General features: G+C 54.9%; 1 protein-coding gene across 2 annotated transcripts in view; it reads right to left on the reverse strand.

The window, feature by feature from the left end:
- PEX6 (peroxisomal biogenesis factor 6) overlaps positions 1–19,584 on the reverse strand; it is a 128,611-nt gene that overhangs the window by 19,118 nt on the left and 89,909 nt on the right. For both annotated transcript variants that reach the window (XM_040334335.1, XM_040334336.1), the window contains exon 14: positions 2,556–2,672. In XM_040334335.1, coding sequence (XP_040190269.1) covers positions 2,556–2,672 — 117 coding nt within the window. The remainder of the gene's footprint in view (positions 1–2,555; positions 2,673–19,584) is intronic.

The raw sequence follows: 19,584 nt of genomic DNA on the forward strand, positions 1-19,584 counted from the left end.
CAAGAGCATCAGCAACAGGTTTTGGGAGCCATTGAGAGAGCAAAGCAAGTGACTGTTCCAGAATTGAATTCCATTATTCACCTTCACCATCAGCTACTGACCTGGTAAGCCAATGGGAAGGCCGACGGACTGTCCAGGCAAACAGAACTTTTACCTTAACAGCAGACCGGACATCCCCAAGTTGACCCGAAAAGGATCAATCCGGGTCTGCCGGAGTGTTCCACAAAAGGGGAGTAGTGCAACAGACCTATGAACTATTCTGCCTACAGAGGACTGCATGACTTTTTACTGAGCTCAAAGGGTTAAGTGTAGAGTGACTTTTCACTGCTAAATGCTAATTGACGCTCTGTTGTGTATTACCAGTTAACAGCCTCCTGTCAGGTGTATGCTAACGTGATGATCTGTGAGTGTATATTGTTCTAAAGGTTAATTGAATTCTATTGAGAAAGGAATGTGCCCGGCCAGGTCATGTTAAGTGGATTTCGGTGCCGGAACGTCTAGAGACTGATTGATTCAAGGAGATGTCATTATTTCAAAGCATGTGTATTGAAGCTCCCCCTGTGTGAGGAGGGGGGGGGGGCGGAGAGTGTCATTGTCCCTGTAAGTTGTTGTAACCACATATAAGCGAAGTAAAATGTGCCAATAAAGTCAGTCTTGTTTGACCCTTCAACGTAGCCTTGTCTCGTTCGTGAAGGGGAATTCTCTCTCTCTCTCTCTGGATCTATTGGACGGGGATACCGGCGGTACTTGCATATCGCAGCTTGCCAGGGAAAAGGACTTCTCCAACGGCTGAGACCCTCTCCCTAGCTGGGTAGCCATTACACTGATATCCACAGGTGTTTTCAATACCTGATTGAATACACTTCAATGAACCTCTGTTCTTCAGAGTGGTAGTCTTTAAGGGGTTGAATAATTGTGTAAATGAAGAATTCACAAAAGAAACATTGACTACTGTATTACAAAACCAATTGATGTCATTTTAGTTGCATATGGTTCTTTAAGAAGTCCTTGTAGGATTTCATTCTGAATACAATTACAAATGTACACTAAATTCCCTAAAACCCTTTACAGCATTGGGGGTTGAATCATTTTGAACACAACTGTATGTGAGGGACATCCATCCCGGGTCCTGTGAGGGACATCCACCCCGGGTCCTGTGAGGGACATCCATCCCGGGTCCTGTGAGGGACATCCATCCCGGGTCCTGTGAGGGACATCCATCCCGGGTCCTGTGAGGGACATCCATCCCGGGTCCTGTGAGGGACATCCACCCTGGGTCCTGTGAGGGACATCCACCCCGGGTCCTGTGAGGGACATCCCCCCCGGGTCCTGTGAGGGACATCCATCTTGGGTCCTGTGAGGGACATCTATCCCGGGTCCTGTGAGGGACATCTATCCCGGGTCCTGTGAGGCTCTTTTCCTTGATTTTGGATGTCAGACCTCTAGTGCTGGACTACTCTAAATTGGTCCCGGGGGTTCCGCCAGAATCGGTGACTCATCAGATTAGGCAACGTAAGTCACTACACCGTGACGGCCTTCTTGCTACACCCCGCACTTGGCCGCAGTGAATGGACCGAGGACTGGAAACACCCCCGGGATTGACCGAGGAATGGAAACGACCCCGGGATTGACCGAGGAATGGAAACGACCCCGGGATGGGCCGAGGACAGGAATGGTAACGGCAGGAGACACCGCCTAATCCTCGAGTTTCAGAACGGTGCGCAGTGCATGACGTCGCCTTTCATCGGGGAGTTGTAGGACTAGAACTCCTCACCCAAGGAATGAAGTGAATGAAAGGCGGGGTCTCTGATGGCTCAGAAGTCTCCAAGGATGAAGAACCTTAAATATCGGCTCCCCCCCTTCATATATCTCACCCCCCCTTCATATATCTCACCCCCCCCTTCATATATCTCACCCCCCCTTCATATATCTCACCCCCCCTTCATCTATCTCACCCCCCCCCTTCACAGGACCCGGGGTGGATGTCCCTCACAGGACCCGGGATGGATGTCCCTCACAGGACCCGGGATGGATGTCCCTCACAGGACCCGGGATGGATGTCCCTCACAGGACCCGGGATGGATGTCCCTCACAGGACCCGTGATGGATGTCCCTCACAGGACCCGTGATGGATGTCCCTCACAGGACCCGGGGTGGATGTCCCTCACAGGACCCGGGGTGGATGTCCCTCACAGGACCCGGGGTGGATATATCTCACCCCCTTCATATATCTCACCCCCCCTTCATATATCTCACCCCCCCCTTCATATATCTCACCCCCCCTTCATATATCTCACCCCCCCTTCATATATCTCACCCCCCCTTCATATATCACATCCCCACTTTATATTCGGCAGATATTGTGACATCACACACACATATATCCAGTATATCACAACTGGGAATAACACAATATAAAAGGGTGGGAGGTAACAGCTCCGCCCACAGAGGCGGTCTTATTGGTTGTGTGCAGAGTCAGCATTATTCATCCAATCTGAGGGCTCTGTACTATGAGAGACTGAACTCTGATTGGTTGGAATCAGACGATCGCTCACCTCCCCGGTCGTAGAAGAGCCGAGTCCAAGAGATCCGGCCGATTCGTGGCTCCGATCACAAAGACATCATTAGAGGAGTGCAATCCGTCCATCTCCGCCAGCAACTGCGACACCACCCTGCAAGAGAAATCAGAGAGCCTAGAACACGGAGCACCACCCTGCAAATCAGAGAGCCTAGAACACGGAGCACCACCCTGCAAGAGAAATCAGAGAGCCTAGAACACGGAGCACCACCCTGCAAGAGAAATCAGAGAGCCTAGAACATGGAGCACCACCCTGCAAATCAGAGAGCCTAGAACACGGAGCACCACCCTGCAAGAGAAATCAGAGAGCCTAGAACACGGAGCACCACCCTGCAAGAGAAATCAGAGAGCCTAGAACACGGAGCACCACCCTGCAAGAGAAATCAGAGAGCCTAGAACACGGAGCACCACCCTGCAAGAGAAATCAGAGAGCCTAGAACACGGAGCACCACCCTGCAAATCAGAGAGCCTAGAACACGGAGCACCACCCTGCAAGAGAAATCAGAGAGCCTAGAACACGGAGCACCACCCTGCAAGAGAAATCAGAGAGCCTAGAACACGGAGCACCACCCTGCAAGAGAAATCAGAGAGCCTAGAACACGGAGCACCACCCTGCAAGAGAAATCAGAGAGCCTAGAACATGGAGCACCACCCCCCTGCAAGAGAAATCAGAGAGCCTAGAACATGGAGCACCACCCTGCAAGAGAAATCAGAGAGCCTAGAACACGGAGCACCACCCTACAAATCAGAGAGCCTAGAACACGGAGCACCACCCTGCAAGAGAAATCAGAGAGTCTAGAACATGGAGCACCCCCCTGCAAATGAGAGATCCTAGAACATGGAGCACCCCCCTGCAAATGAGAGATCCTAGAACACGGAGCACCACCCTGCAAGAGAAATCAGAGAGCCTAGAACATGGAAGAGAAATCAGAGAGCCTAGAACACGGAGCACCACCCTGTACACGGAGGACCCTTCACTGGAACTAAGGGGCCAAGCCCAACCCCTGAAAAACAACCCCCACACCATAATCCCCCCCCCCCCCCCCCCCCCCTAAATCCCCCCCCCCCCCCCACACCATAATCCCCCCCCCCCCCACACCATAATCCCCTCCCCCCCCACAGATGTTATCTATCCTGTATGTGATTTCTGTGGATTTGTAGCGCTGAGGCGCACTTCATGAACTGTATTTGGCGCTTTACAAATAATAAAATCTAATTAAAGGTCATGTGTGTGTAAAGGCCGGCGTCCCAATACTTTTGGGAATATAGGGCCAGATTCACAAAAAAGGGATTTTTAATACAGCTTACATGTAAAATCTTTTTCTTGGAGTACATCACGGGACACAGAGCAGCATATTCATTACTAGTGGGTTATATGGAGTACCTTCAGGTGATGGACACTGGCAATCTCAAACAGGAAGTGCCCCTCCCTATATAACCCCCTCCCATAGGAGGAGTACCTCAGTTTTGTAGCAAGCAGTATGCCTCCCAAAATGGTCCCCAAAAGAGGGGTGGGAGCTCTGTGTCCCGTGATGTACTCCAAGAAAAAGATTTTACAGGTAAGCTGTATTAAAAATCCCTTTTTCTTTATCGTACATCACGGGACACAGAGCGGCATTCATTACTATATGGGATGTCCCAAAGCAATGCTCACAATGAGGGGAGGGAGACATCTTCCCAAGACAAAAGGATTTAATTTAGAGAAATACTCAAATCATAATAAATCCAACTTAGTTGAGAAAAAATAATTTTAAATTTAACTCAAAAGGGAGCCCCCCGGAATCCGAGGGTCTCAAACTGCAGCCTGCAGCACTGCCTGCCCAAAGGCTGTATCAGACTTCCTTCTTACGTCCAACTGGTAGAATTTTGTAAACGTGTGGACAGAAGACCAGGTTGCCGCCTTGCAAACTTGAGCCATAGCGATCTGGTGGTGTGCTGCCCAGGAGGCGCCCATGGCTCTAGTAGAATGAGCCTTTAATGATACTGGAGGAGGCAACCCTTTCAAGCCGTAGGCCTGAGTAATTAACTGTTTAATCCACCTCGAGATGGTGGATTTTGCAGCTGCCTGCTCCTTCTTGGGCCCATCCGGTAATATGAACAACACATCTGTTTTCCGGATCTTCTCTGTAGCTTTAAGATAGGCCTTCATGGCCCTGACAATATCCAAGGTATGCAGCAACCCTTCCTTTCTGGAAGTAGGTTTAGGGAAGAAGGATGGTAATACCAAATCCTGGTTTAGATGAAAACTGGATATAACCTTTGGTAGGAAGGAAGGATGAGGGCGGAGAACGACCTTGTCCTTATGCAAAATAAGATATGGTTCCTTACAGGATAAGGCTGCCAGTTCCGATACTCTTCTGGCGGAAACTATGGCGACCAAAAATACTAACTTCCTTGTCAGTAAAACCAAAGGAATTTCAGCCAACGGCTCAAAAGGTTGTTTCTGTAAACTTGACAGAACAAGATTTAAATCCCACGGGCAAGGCGGGGATTTAACTGGAGGATTAATACGCAAGACCCCTTGAATGAAGGTCTTAACCAGCGAGTGGGTGGCCAGCGGCCGCTGAAACCACACTGACAAAGCTGAAATCTGTCCTTTGATTGTGCTTAATGCCAGTCCTTTATCCACTCCTAGCTGGAGAAAACTTAATACTCTATCGATGGTATACTTGCGAGAAAGCCATCGCTTGGACTCACACCAGCCTACATAGGCCTTCCAGACCCTGTAATAAATCACCCTAGAGACCGGTTTCCTGGCTCTGATTAGGGTAGAGATTACTTTCTGAGACAGACCTCTACCCCTGAGAATCATGGATTCAGCCTCCAGGCCGTCAAATTTAGATGCCGTAAGGCAGGGTGGAGGATCGGACCTTGCGATAGCAGGTCTGGCCGTAGAGGAAGAGTCCAAGGGTCTCCCACTACCATCTTCAAGATTAGTGAATACCATGCCCTTCTGGGCCATGCTGGAGCTACCAGGATGACTGGTATGTGCTCCACCCTGATCCTGCGCAGCAGGCGGGGTAGTAACTGGAGCGGGGGAAACGCATAAAGAAGTCTGAACTGATGCCAAGGGCAAACCAGCGCATCGGTTCCGCAGGCCATCGGATCCCTTGAGCGGGATATGAACCTGTCTAGTTTCTTGTTGAGTCTCGATGCCATGACATCCACGTCCGGCACTCCCCATCTTTGGCAGAGTGTCTGAAAGACTTGTGGATGTAGAGACCATTCCCCCGGCAACAGAGTCTGGCGACTTAAGAAGTCCGCCTGAAGGTTGTCCACTCCTGGAATGAATATTGCCGATATGCAGGGCACATGAGCCTCTGCCCATAGGAGAATCAAGCTCACCTCTCTCTGAGCGGCTTGACTCTTGGTTCCCCCTTGGTGATTTATGTATGCCACGGCCGTGGCATTGTCTGATTGAATTCTCACCGGGAACCCCTGCAATTTGGACGTCCAAGCCCTGAGGGCTAGTCGAGCAGCTCTGAGCTCCAAGATGTTGATGGGCAACTGCCTCTCTGGCTTTGCCCAAGTACCCTGGCGAGTGCAACCATCCAAAATTGCTCCCCAGCCCGTCAGGCTGGCGTCTGTGGTTACTATCTTCCAAGCCACTGGGCTGAAAGACTTCCCCTTCACTAGATTCTGAGGGTCTAACCACCAACACAGACTTTGTCGGACTCTTGATGAGAGCGGCAAAGGGATATCCAAGGCCTGTGGCCTCCTGCTCCATGCTGACAGGATGGCTGCCTGCAGGATGCGAGTGTGGCTCTGGGCGTACGGTACCGCCTCGAATGTGGCCACCATCTTGCCTAGTAACCGCATACATAGGCGAATAGTTGGTTCCTTTTTGCTTAGAACCAGTAGGATCAATTCCCTGATGGCTTTGACCTTCATCAGAGGTAGAAACACTCTTTGTTGTTCTGTGTCTAACCTCATGCCGAGATATTCCAACTGCCTTGTGGGCTGGAATGCTGACTTTTCTCGATTTAGGACCCAGCCGAACCTCTCGAGGTATTGGACCGTGAGGGCCACTGCTCGTTCCAAGCCAGGAGACGAGTGATCTATGATTAGGAGGTCGTCCAGGTACGCTAGGATCGTGACCCCTTGGATCCTTAGCTTGGCTAGGATTGGGGCTAGGACCTTCGTGAACACCCGGGGGGCCGTAGCCAACCCAAAGGGAAGCGCCACGAACTGGAAATGACGCGAAGCCACCATAAAGCGTAGATATCTTTGATGTGGCTGATAAATTGGAACATGAAGGTAGGCATCCTTTATGTCTATGGAAGCCATGAAGTCGTCCTTTTGGAGTGTGGCAGCTGCTGACCGCACGGATTCCATCCGAAATGAGCGGACCTTTAGGTATGCATTTACCATCTTTAGGTCCAAAATTGGCCTGACATCCCCATTGGACTTTGGGACGATGAATAGGTTGGAGTAGAAACCCAGCCCTTGTTCTAGGACTGGTACCTCTATTATTACTTCCTGGGAGAGTAGATGATTTAATGCCGTCATTAATGCGGCTCCCTTCTCCGGATCGTTTGGAATCCTTGACTCCTGGAAATGAGGAGGAGGAAACCTTAGGAAGTCTAATTTGTAGCCTGTGGCCACGGAAGACCGTACCCACTTGTCGGGAATGCTGGCTTCCCAAACCTCTGAAAAGAGACGCAGCCTTCCCCCCACCTTCGTGGGTGGGGGCGCCCCTTCATAAGGTCGGCTTGGGGGCTGGTTTTGCTGGTTTGCGAAACCACTGCTTCTTGCCTCTGGCCGCCTGGCCCTGCGATCTGCTATTGAAGTTAAAGTTTGATCTTGCAGGAGGCCGTCGATACTGTTTGGCATTAGAGGGCCCCTGCCCAGGGGAGTGCTGTCGTTTAAACGCAGCCCCCTGAAACTTCTTTTTAGTTGGCAAAAGAGTACTTTTGCCGCTTGAAATGGTCTGAATGTATTTATCCAGGTCTTCTCCGAAGAGTCGTCCTCCATGGAAGGGGAACCCTACCAGGAGCTTCTTGCATGGGGGCTCTGCCTCCCAACTCTTTAACCATAAGAGTCTTCTCATATGGATAAGGGATAACGATAAACGTGACGCTTGCTGGATAGAATCCTTAATCGCATCTACCGTAAAGCATATGGCCCTAGGGACATCCGAAAATTCTTCTGCCTGCTGGGCAGGAATAAGTTTAAGCATCTGCTTAGTTTGATCCGATAATGCTTGTGCAACCCCAATCGCAGCCACAGCTGGCTGTACTACTGCCCCTGCAGTAGTGAAGGAGTTTTTAAGCTTCCAAGCGTTTATCAACCGGATCCTTGAACACCTGTATGTTTTCTACAGGGCATGTTAAAGACTTGTTAACACATGAGATGGCTGCGTCCACCGAAGGGGTTGCCCATCTCTTGGAAAATTTATCTTCCATAGGATACAAGGCAGAGAATCTTTTAGGTGGTAAAAAGATTCTATCTGGCTTGATCCAATCTTGGAACAAAACTTCCTCTAGCAGAGGATGGATCGGAAAAACTGCGTTGCTTTGAGGCGCCCTTAGTGAGCCCAAAGCTGAAACAGTCGATACTTGGAGATCTGGTACTGGCAAGTTGAAAGCACTATGGACCAAGTCCGTTAAGGCTTGAACCCACCAGCTCTCCCTTTGGGAGACTGCCTCAGACTCCCCTGTATCCGGATCCTCGATCCCCGAACCTGCTTGGTCCTTGTCCAAGAGGTCTTCCAATTCTCCTGCGGAAAGGACCTCCTCCTCAGAGGGTCCATGCTCGGGCGACGGAGATTTATTCCGTTTTCTGCCCCGCAGAGCCATGTTTATCATCTTTTCCATTCTTTTTTCCATCTCCTTTAAAGAGGTGGACAATACCTCGTCCGTGACCACCCTAGGGTTGGACTGACCCGAGCCAGCTCCAGCCCCAGATCCCGATGGCCCCAAGGCTCCCTCTCGGGAAAGCAGCGGCATAATTTTTTCCGAGACCTCAGACTCTCTGGGGGAATCCCCACCTCTTGTACCCTCTGACCCGGATGCCATGGTACAATACCGAGGTACGCCCGCTAACTTATCGGTGTTTGGAACTATAAACAATTATTGCCCAAAAACCCGTTTGGGGGAAAAAAATGCCTTCTCTCCCTTTGATGGATCTTTTTCTTTTTTTTTTTCAAACCCAAGAAAGAAAAAACATTCTGTCCCCCTTAGTAGTATTGCCAAAGAAAAAACTGCTGAGATAGAAAAGAACAGCCTATTTCTAGGCTTCAAGACAGTCTTATGAAGACTGTAATATCCTTTTTTGGCCACTGTGTGTCCTCGGCGCCCCGTGCTGCCGCTCTGGTCTCTTCCTCCTCAGTTCCCGCATGAACTGAGCTGATGGAACGAAAAAGGAAGGGCCGCCCCTTCCTTAAACCAACTGACCCGCCCTTCCCCCCTCAGCTAACGGCGCGAAATTGCGCTCATAACACGGGGACGCGCGCGCCGACGGGGGGGGGGGGGGGGTGGACGAAAGGTCGCCCACGAGGAGGCCAGCGTTTGCCTGTCACCAGGCTAGGAGGAAGAACCCATGCAGCATCGCCTGGAGGCTTGCAGGTAAGCACAGCTCTCTTAACACACACACACAGCCACTCAAATGCTTTTCAATACTACCAGGGAGGTCACCTCTTATGGGGAAACAACACATAGAGCCATCCTATCATTAAGATATGTGACTTACTTGCCAGATGCAGCGCATAACTTTAGGCATGTCCCCTGTGACCCCCCAGAAAAACCTGCTAAGAACCAAGTTCCGCAAGTTTCCCCTCACTTACCTGATCCATGCCGCAGGACTTTGCCAAGCAAGAGGCCCAATCTTCCCCCATCTCCGTGGGGCTGTCTAGACCTTCAGGCCCTGGGTTCCTATGAAGGATCCACTGTCCTGGGCCCATATAGCACTCTGGCAACAGAAACATTAGGCCCCCAATGGTTTCTAAGTTCTGGGCCCAGGGTCCAGCTCTCTAAAAAGAAAAGCATTATGGGCTATACCCCAAGGGTTTGGGGTCCGGTTACTGACCACTTTAGCGCTGAGGCCTTTGGACAGAACCGGTTAGCTCACCTAATCCCAAGGATGCGGAGGCAAGCTAAACCAGGACCAACACCTAAGACACTGGCGAAAAAACTGAGGTACTCCTCCTATGGGAGGGGGTTATATAGGGAGGGGCACTTCCTGTTTGAGATTGCCAGTGTCATCACCTGAAGGTACTCCATATAACCCATATAGTAATGAATATGCTGCTCTGTGTCCCGTGATGTACGATAAAGAAAGAGATCCGCCGTCCTATCTCTGTGATCCGCCGTCCTATCTCTGTGATCCGCCCTCGTATCTCTGTGATCCGCCCGTCCTATCTCTGTGATCCGCCGTCCTATCTCTGTGATCCGCCCGTCCTATCTCTGTGATCCGCCCGTCCTATCTCTGTGATCCGCCCGTCCTATCTCTGTGATCCGCCCGTCCTATCTCTGTGATCCGCCCGTCCTATCTCTGTGATCCGCCCGTCCTATCTCTGTGATCCGCCCGTCCTATCTCTGTGATCCGCCCGTCCTATCTCTGTGATCCGCCCGTCCTATCTCTGTGATCCGCCCGTCCTATCTCTGTGATCCGCCCGTCCTATCTCTGTGATCCGCCGTCCTATCTCTGTGATCCGCCCGTCCTATCTCTGTGATCCGCCGTCCTATCTCTGTGATCCGCCGTCCTATCTCTGTGATCCGCCGTCCTATCTCTGTGATCCGCCCTCGTATCTCTGTGATCCGCCGTCCTATCTCTGTGATCCGCCCTCGTATCTCTGTGATCCGCCCTCGTATCTCTGTGATCCGCCCGTCCTATCTCTGTGATCCGCCGTCCTATCTCTGTGATCCGCCCTCGTATCTCTGTGATCCGCCGTCCTATCTCTGTGATCCGCCCTCGTATCTCTGTGATCCGCCCGTCCTATCTCTGTGATCCGCCGTCCTATCTCTGTGATCCGCCCGTCCTATCTCTGTGATCCGCCCGTCCTATCTCTGTGATCCGCCCGTCCTATCTCTGTGATCCGCCGTCCAATCTCTGTGATCCGCCGTCCAATCTCTGTGATCCGCCCTCGTATCTCTGTGATCCGCCCGTCCTATCTCTGTGATCCGCCCGTCCTATCTCTGTGATCCGCCCTCGTGATCCGCCGTCCTATCTCTGTGATCCGCCGTCCAATCTCTGTGATCCGCCCGTCCTATCTCTGTGATCCGCCCGTCCTATCTCTGTGATCCGCCCTCGTGATCCGCCGTCCTATCTCTGTGATCCGCCGTCCTATCTCTGTGATCCGCCGTCCAATCTCTGTGATCCGCCTGTCCTATCTCTGTGATCCGCCTGTCCTATCTCTGTGATCCGCCTGTCCTATCTCTGTGATCCGCCTGTCCTATCTCTGTGATCCGCCCTCGTGTCTCTGTGATCCGCCCTCGTGTCTCTGTGATCCGCCCTCGTGTCTCTGTGATCCGCCCTCCTGTCTCTGTGATCCGCCCTCCTGTCTCTGTGATCCGCCCTCCTGTCTCTGTGATCCGCCCTCCTGTCTCTGTGATCCGCCCTCCTGTCTCTGTGATCCGCCCTCCTGTCTCTGTGATCCGCCCTCCTGTCTCTGTGATCCGCCCTCCTGTCTCTGTGATCCGCCCTCGTGTCTCTGTGATCCGCCGTCCTGTCTCTGTGATCCGCCGTCCTGTCTCTGTGATCCGCCGTCCTGTCTCTGTGATCCGCCCGTCCTGTCTCTGTGATCCGCCCGTCCTATCTCTGTGATCCGCCCGTCCTATCTCTGTGATCCGCCCCTCGTATCTCTGTGATCCGCCCCTCGTATCTCTGTGATCCGCCGTCCTATCTCTGTGATCCGCCCGTCCTATCTCTGTGATCCGCCCGTCCTATCTCTGTGATCCGCCCGTCCTATCTCTGTGATCCGCCCGTCCTATCTCTGTGATCCGCCCGTCCTATCTCTGTGATCCGCCCGTCCTATCTCTGTGATCCGCCCGTCCTATCTCTGTGATCCGCCCGTCCTATCTCTGTGATCCGCCGTCCTATCTCTGTGATCCGCCGTCCTATCTCTGTGATCCGCCCTCGTATCTCTGTGATCCGCCCTCGTATCTCTGTGATCCGCCCGTCCTATCTCTGTGATCCGCCGTCCTATCTCTGTGATCCGCCCTCGTATCTCTGTGATCCGCCGTCCTATCTCTGTGATCCGCCCTCGTATCTCTGTGATCCGCCCGTCCTATCTCTGTGATCCGCCGTCCTATCTCTGTGATCCGCCGTCCTATCTCTGTGATCCGCCGTCCTATCTCTGTGATCCGCCGTCCTATCTCTGTGATCCGCCGTCCTATCTCTGTGATCCGCCGTCCTATCTCTGTGATCCGCCCTCGTATCTCTGTGATCCGCCGTCCTATCTCTGTGATCCGCCCTCGTATCTCTGTGATCCGCCCTCGTATCTCTGTGATCCGCCCGTCCTATCTCTGTGATCCGCCGTCCTATCTCTGTGATCCGCCCTCGTATCTCTGTGATCCGCCGTCCTATCTCTGTGATCCGCCCTCGTATCTCTGTGATCCGCCCGTCCTATCTCTGTGATCCGCCGTCCTATCTCTGTGATCCGCCGTCCTATCTCTGTGATCCGCCCTCGTATCTCTGTGATCCGCCCGTCCTATCTCTGTGATCCGCCCGTCCTATCTCTGTGATCCGCCGTCCTATCTCTGTGATCCGCCATCCTATCTCTGTGATCCGCCCTCGTATCTCTGTGATCCGCCCGTCCTATCTCTGTGATCCGCCCGTCCTATCTCTGTGATCCGCCGTCCTATCTCTGTGATCCGCCGTCCTATCTCTGTGATCCGCCCTCGTATCTCTGTGATCCGCCCGTCCTATCTCTGTGATCCGCCCGTCCTATCTCTGTGATCCGCCCGTCCTATCTCTGTGATCCGCCGTCCTATCTCTGTGATCCGCCGTCCTATCTCTGTGATCCGCCGTCCTATCTCTGTGATCCGCCCTCGTATCTCTGTGATCCGCCCGTCCTATCTCTGTGATCCGCCCTCGTGATCCGCCGTCCTATCTCTGTGATCCGCCCTCGTATCTCTGTGATTCGCCCTCGTATCTCTGTGATCCGCCTGTCCTATCTCTGTGATCCGCCCTCGTGTCTCTGTGATCCGCCCTCGTGTCTCTGTGATCCGCCCTCGTGTCTCTGTGATCCGCCCTCGTGTCTCTGTGATCCGCCCTCGTGTCTCTGTGATCCGCCCTCGTGTCTCTGTGATCCGCCCTCGTGTCTCTGTGATCCGCCCTCGTGTCTCTGTGATCCGCCCTCGTGTCTCTGTGATCCGCCCTCGTGTCTCTGTGATCCGCCCTCGTGTCTCTGTGATCCGCCGTCCTATCTCTGTGATCCGCCGTCCTGTCTCTGTGATCCGCCGTCCTGTCTCTGTGATCCGCCGTCCTGTCTCTGTGATCCGCCGTCCTGTCTCTGTGATCCGCCGTCCTGTCTCTGTGATCCGCCCGTCCTGTCTCTGTGATCCGCCCGTCCTATCTCTGTGATCCGCCCGTCCTATCTCTGTGATCCGCCCGTCCTATCTCTGTGATCCGCCGTCCTATCTCTGTGATCCGCCGTCCAATCTCTGTGATCCGCCGTCCAATCTCTGTGATCCGCCGTCCAATCTCTGTGATCCGCCGTCCAATCTCTGTGATCCGCCCTCGTATCTCTGTGATCCGCCCGTCCTATCTCTGTGATCCGCCCGTCCTATCTCTGTGATCCGCCCTCGTGATCCGCCGTCCTATCTCTGTGATCCGCCGTCCAATCTCTGTGATCCGCCCGTCCTATCTCTGTGATCCGCCCGTCCTATCTCTGTGATCCGCCCGTCCTATCTCTGTGATCCGCCCTCGTGATCCGCCGTCCTATCTCTGTGATCCGCCGTCCTATCTCTGTGATTCGCCCTCGTATCTCTGTGATTCGCCCTCGTGTCTCTGTGATCCGCCCTCGTGTCTCTGTGATCCGCCCTCGTGTCTCTGTGATCCGCCCTCGTGTCTCTGTGATCCGCCCTCGTGTCTCTGTGATCCGCCCTCCTGTCTCTGTGATCCGCCCTCCTGTCTCTGTGATCCGCCCTCCTGTCTCTGTGATCCGCCCTCCTGTCTCTGTGATCCGCCCTCCTGTCTCTGTGATCCGCCCTCCTGTCTCTGTGATCCGCCCTCCTGTCTCTGTGATCCGCCGTCCTATCTCTGTGATCCGCCCTCGTATCTCTGTGATCCGCCCTCGTATCTCTGTGATCCGCCCTCGTATCTCTGTGATCCGCCCGTCCTATCTCTGTGATCCGCCGTCCTATCTCTGTGATCCGCCCTCGTATCTCTGTGATCCGCCGTCCTATCTCTGTGATCCGCCCTCGTATCTCTGTGATCCGCCCGTCCTATCTCTGTGATCCGCCGTCCTATCTCTGTGATCCGCCGTCCTATCTCTGTGATCCGCCGTCCTATCTCTGTGATCCGCCCTCGTATCTCTGTGATCCGCCCGTCCTATCTCTGTGATCCGCCCGTCCTATCTCTGTGATCCGCCGTCCTATCTCTGTGATCCGCCATCCTATCTCTGTGATCCGCCCTCGTATGTCTGTGATCCGCCCGTCCTATCTGTGTGATCCGCCCGTCCTATCTCTGTGATCCGCCGTCCTATCTCTGTGATCCGCCGTCCTATCTCTGTGATCCGCCCTCGTATCTCTGTGATCCGCCCGTCCTATCTCTGTGATCCGCCCGTCCTATCTCTGTGATCCGCCCGTCCTATCTCTGTGATCCGCCGTCCTATCTCTGTGATCCGCCGTCCTATCTCTGTGATCCGCCGTCCTATCTCTGTGATCCGCCCTCGTATCTCTGTGATCCGCCCGTCCTATCTCTGTGATCCGCCCGTCCTATCTCTGTGATCCGCCCTCGTGATCCGCCGTCCTATCTCTGTGATCCGCCCTCGTATCTCTGTGATTCGCCCTCGTATCTCTGTGATCCGCCTGTCCTATCTCTGTGATCCGCCCTCGTGTCTCTGTGATCCGCCCTCGTGTCTCTGTGATCCGCCCTCGTGTCTCTGTGATCCGCCCTCGTGTCTCTGTGATCCGCCCTCGTGTCTCTGTGATCCGCCCTCGTGTCTCTGTGATCCGCCCTCGTGTCTCTGTGATCCGCCCTCGTGTCTCTGTGATCCGCCCTCGTGTCTCTGTGATCCGCCCTCGTGTCTCTGTGATCCGCCGTCCTGTCTCTGTGATCCGCCGTCCTGTCTCTGTGATCCGCCGTCCTGTCTCTGTGATCCGCCGTCCTGTCTCTGTGATCCGCCGTCCTGTCTCTGTGATCCGCCGTCATGGTCTCTGTGATCCGCCGTCCTGTCTCTGTGATCCGCCCGTCCTGTCTCTGTGATCCGCCCGTCCTATCTCTGTGATCCGCCGTCCTGTCTCTGTGATCCGCCGTCCTGTCTCTGTGATCCGCCGTCCTGTCTCTGTGATCCGCCGTCCTGTCTCTGTGATCCGCCCGTCCTGTCTCTGTGATCCGCCCGTCCTATCTCTGTGATCCGCCCGTCCTATCTCTGTGATCCGCCCGTCCTATCTCTGTGATCCGCCGTCCTATCTCTGTGATCCGCCGTCCAATCTCTGTGATCCGCCGTCCAATCTCTGTGATCCGCCGTCCAATCTCTGTGATCCGCCGTCCAATCTCTGTGATCCGCCCTCGTATCTCTGTGATCCGCCCGTCCTATCTCTGTGATCCGCCCGTCCTATCTCTGTGATCCGCCCTCGTGATCCGCCGTCCTATCTCTGTGATCCGCCGTCCAATCTCTGTGATCCGCCCGTCCTATCTCTGTGATCCGCCCGTCCTATCTCTGTGATCCGCCCGTCCTATCTCTGTGATCCGCCCGTCCTATCTCTGTGATCCGCCCGTCCTATCTCTGTGATCCGCCCGTCCTATCTCTGTGATCCGCCCTCGTGATCCGCCGTCCTATCTCTGTGATCCGCCGTCCTATCTCTGTGATTCGCCCTCGTGTCTCTGTGATCCGCCCTCGTGTCTCTGTGATCCGCCCTCGTGTCTCTGTGATCCGCCCTCGTGTCTCTGTGATCCGCCCTCGTGTCTCTGTGATCCGCCCTCGTGTCTCTGTGATCCGCCCTCGTGTCTCTGTGATCCGCCCTCGTGTCTCTGTGATCCGCCCTCGTGTCTCTGTGATCCGCCCTCGTGTCTCTGTGATCCGCCCTCCTGTCTCTGTGATCCGCCCTCCTGTCTCTGTGATCCGCCCTCCTGTCTCTGTGATCCGCCCTCCTGTCTCTGTGATCCGCCCTCCTGTCTCTGTGATCCGCCCTCCTGTCTCTGTGATCCGCCCTCCTGTCTCTGTGATCCGCCCTCCTGTCTCTGTGATCCGCCCTCCTGTCTCTGTGATCCGCCCTCCTGTCTCTGTGATCCGCCCTCCTGTCTCTGTGATCCGCCCTCCTGTCTCTGTGATCCGCCCTCCTGTCTCTGTGATCCGCCCTCGTGTCTCTGTGATCCGCCGTCCTGTCTCTGTGATCCGCCGTCCTGTCTCTGTGATCCGCCCGTCCTGTCTCTGTGATCCGCCCGTCCTATCTCTGTGATCCGCCCGTCCTATCTCTGTGATCCGCCCCTCGTATCTCTGTGATCCGCCCCTCGTATCTCTGTGATCCGCCGTCCTATCTCTGTGATCCGCCCGTCCTATCTCTGTGATCCGCCCGTCCTATCTCTGTGATCCGCCCGTCCTATCTCTGTGATCCGCCCGTCCTATCTCTGTGATCCGCCCGTCCTATCTCTGTGATCCGCCCGTCCTATCTCTGTGATCCGCCGTCCTATCTCTGTGATCCGCCGTCCTATCTCTGTGATCCGCCCTCGTATCTCTGTGATCCGCCCTCGTATCTCTGTGATCCGCCCGTCCTATCTCTGTGATCCGCCGTCCTATCTCTGTGATCCGCCCTCGTATCTCTGTGATCCGCCGTCCTATCTCTGTGATCCGCCCTCGTATCTCTGTGATCCGCCCGTCCTATCTCTGTGATCCGCCGTCCTATCTCTGTGATCCGCCGTCCTATCTCTGTGATCCGCCGTCCTATCTCTGTGATCCGCCCTCGTATCTCTGTGATCCGCCCTCGTATCTCTGTGATCCGCCCTCGTATCTCTGTGATCCGCCCTCGTATCTCTGTGATCCGCCCGTCCTATCTCTGTGATCCGCCGTCCTATCTCTGTGATCCGCCCTCGTATCTCTGTGATCCGCCGTCCTATCTCTGTGATCCGCCCTCGTATCTCTGTGATCCGCCCGTCCTATCTCTGTGATCCGCCCGTCCTATCTCTGTGATCCGCCCGTCCTATCTCTGTGATCCGCCGTCCTATCTCTGTGATCCGCCCTCGTATCTCTGTGATCCGCCCGTCCTATCTCTGTGATCCGCCCGTCCTATCTCTGTGATCCGCCGTCCTATCTCTGTGATCCGCCATCCTATCTCTGTGATCCGCCCTCGTATCTCTGTGATCCGCCCGTCCTATCTCTGTGATCCGCCCGTCCTATCTCTGTGATCCGCCGTCCTATCTCTGTGATCCGCCGTCCTATCTCTGTGATCCGCCCTCGTATCTCTGTGATCCGCCCGTCCTATCTCTGTGATCCGCCCGTCCTATCTCTGTGATCCGCCCGTCCTATCTCTGTGATCCGCCGTCCTATCTCTGTGATCCGCCCTCGTGTCTCTGTGATCCGCCCTCGTGTCTCTGTGATCCGCCCTCGTGTCTCTGTGATCCGCCCTCGTGTCTCTGTGATCCGCCCTCGTGTCTCTGTGATCCGCCCTCCTGTCTCTGTGATCCGCCGTCCTGTCTCTGTGATCCGCCGTCCTGTCTCTGTGATCCGCCGTCCTGTCTCTGTGATCCGCCGTCCTGTCTCTGTGATCCGCCGTCCTGTCTCTGTGATCCGCCGTCCTATCTCTGTGATCCGCCCGTCCTATCTCTGTGATCCGCCCGTCCTATCTCTGTGATCCGCCCGTCCTATCTCTGTGATCCGCCCTCGTATCTCTGTGATCCGCCCTCGTATCTCTGTGATCCGCCCGTCCTATCTCTGTGATCCGCCGTCCTGTCTCTGTGATCCGCCGTCCTGTCTCTGTGATCCGCCGTCCTGTCTCTGTGATCCGCCGTCCTATCTCTGTGATCCGCCCTCGTATCTCTGTGATCCGCCCGTCCTATCTCTGTGATCCGCCCGTCCTATCTCTGTGATCCGCCCGTCCTATCTCTGTGATCCGCCGTCCTATCTCTGTGATCCGCCCTCGTGTCTCTGTGATCCGCCCTCGTGTCTCTGTGATCCGCCCTCGTGTCTCTGTGATCCGCCCTCGTGTCTCTGTGATCCGCCCTCGTGTCTCTGTGATCCGCCCTCCTGTCTCTGTGATCCGCCGTCCTGTCTCTGTGATCCGCCGTCCTGTCTCTGTGATCCGCCGTCCTGTCTCTGTGATCCGCCGTCCTGTCTCTGTGATCCGCCGTCCTGTCTCTGTGATCCGCCGTCCTATCTCTGTGATCCGCCCGTCCTATCTCTGTGATCCGCCCGTCCTATCTCTGTGATCCGCCCGTCCTATCTCTGTGATCCGCCCTCGTATCTCTGTGATCCGCCCTCGTATCTCTGTGATCCGCCCGTCCTATCTCTGTGATCCGCCGTCCTGTCTCTGTGATCCGCCGTCCTGTCTCTGTGATCCGCCGTCCTGTCTCTGTGATCCGCCGTCCTATCTCTGTGATCCGCCCTCGTATCTCTGTGATCCGCCCGTCCTATCTCTGTGATCCGCCCGTCCTATCTCTGTGATCCGCCCGTCCTATCTCTGTGATCCGCCGTCCTATCTCTGTGATCCGCCCTCGTGTCTCTGTGATCCGCCCTCGTGTCTCTGTGATCCGCCCTCGTGTCTCTGTGATCCGCCCTCGTGTCTCTGTGATCCGCCCTCGTGTCTCTGTGATCCGCCCTCCTGTCTCTGTGATCCGCCGTCCTGTCTCTGTGATCCGCCGTCCTGTCTCTGTGATCCGCCGTCCTATCTCTGTGATCCGCCGTCCTGTCTCTGTGATCCGCCGTCCTGTCTCTGTGATCCGCCGTCCTATCTCTGTGATCCGCCGTCCTATCTCTGTGATCCGCCCGTCCTATCTCTGTGATCCGCCCGTCCTATCTCTGTGATCCGCCCGTCCTATCTCTGTGATCCGCCCTCGTATCTCTGTGATCCGCCCGTCCTATCTCTGTGATCCGCCGTCCTGTCTCTGTGATCCGCCGTCCTGTCTCTGTGATCCGCCGTCCTGTCTCTGTGATCCGCCGTCCTGTCTCTGTGATCCGCCGTCCTGTCTCTGTGATCCGCCGTCCTGTCTCTGTGATCCGCCCGTCCTATCTCTGTGATTCGCCCTCGTATCTCTGTGATCCGCCTGTCCTATCTCTGTGATCCGCCCTCGTGTCTCTGTGATCCGCCCTCGTGTCTCTGTGATCCGCCCTCGTGTCTCTGTGATCCGCCCTCGTGTCTCTGTGATCCGCCCTCGTGTCTCTGTGATCCGCCCTCGTGTCTCTGTGATCCGCCCTCGTGTCTCTGTGATCCGCCCTCGTGTCTCTGTGATCCGCCCTCGTGTCTGTGATCCGCCCTCGTGTCTCTGTGATCCGCCCTCGTGTCTGTGATCCGCCCTCGTGTCTCTGTGATCCGCCCTCGTGTCTCTGTGATCCGCCCTCGTGTCTCTGTGATCCGCCCTCGTGTCTCTGTGATCCGCCGTCCTATCTCTGTGATCCGCCGTCCTGTCTCTGTGATCCGCCGTCCTGTCTCTGTGATCCGCCGTCCTGTCTCTGTGATCCGCCGTCCTATCTCTGTGATCCGCCCTCGTGTCTCTGTGATCCGCCGTCCTATCTCTGTGATCCGCCGTCCTGTCTCTGTGATCCGCCGTCCTATCTCTGTGATCCGCCGTCCTATCTCTGTGATCCGCCGTCCTATCTCTGTGATCCGCCCTCGTGATCCGCCGTCCTATCTCTGTGATCCGCCGTCCTATCTCTGTGATCCGCCTGTCCTATCTCTGTGATCCGCCCT

The sequence above is a fragment of the Rana temporaria genome, assembly GCF_905171775.1.
Source record: "Rana temporaria chromosome 4 unlocalized genomic scaffold, aRanTem1.1 chr4z, whole genome shotgun sequence".
Classification (NCBI taxonomy): domain Eukaryota; kingdom Metazoa; phylum Chordata; class Amphibia; order Anura; family Ranidae; genus Rana; species Rana temporaria.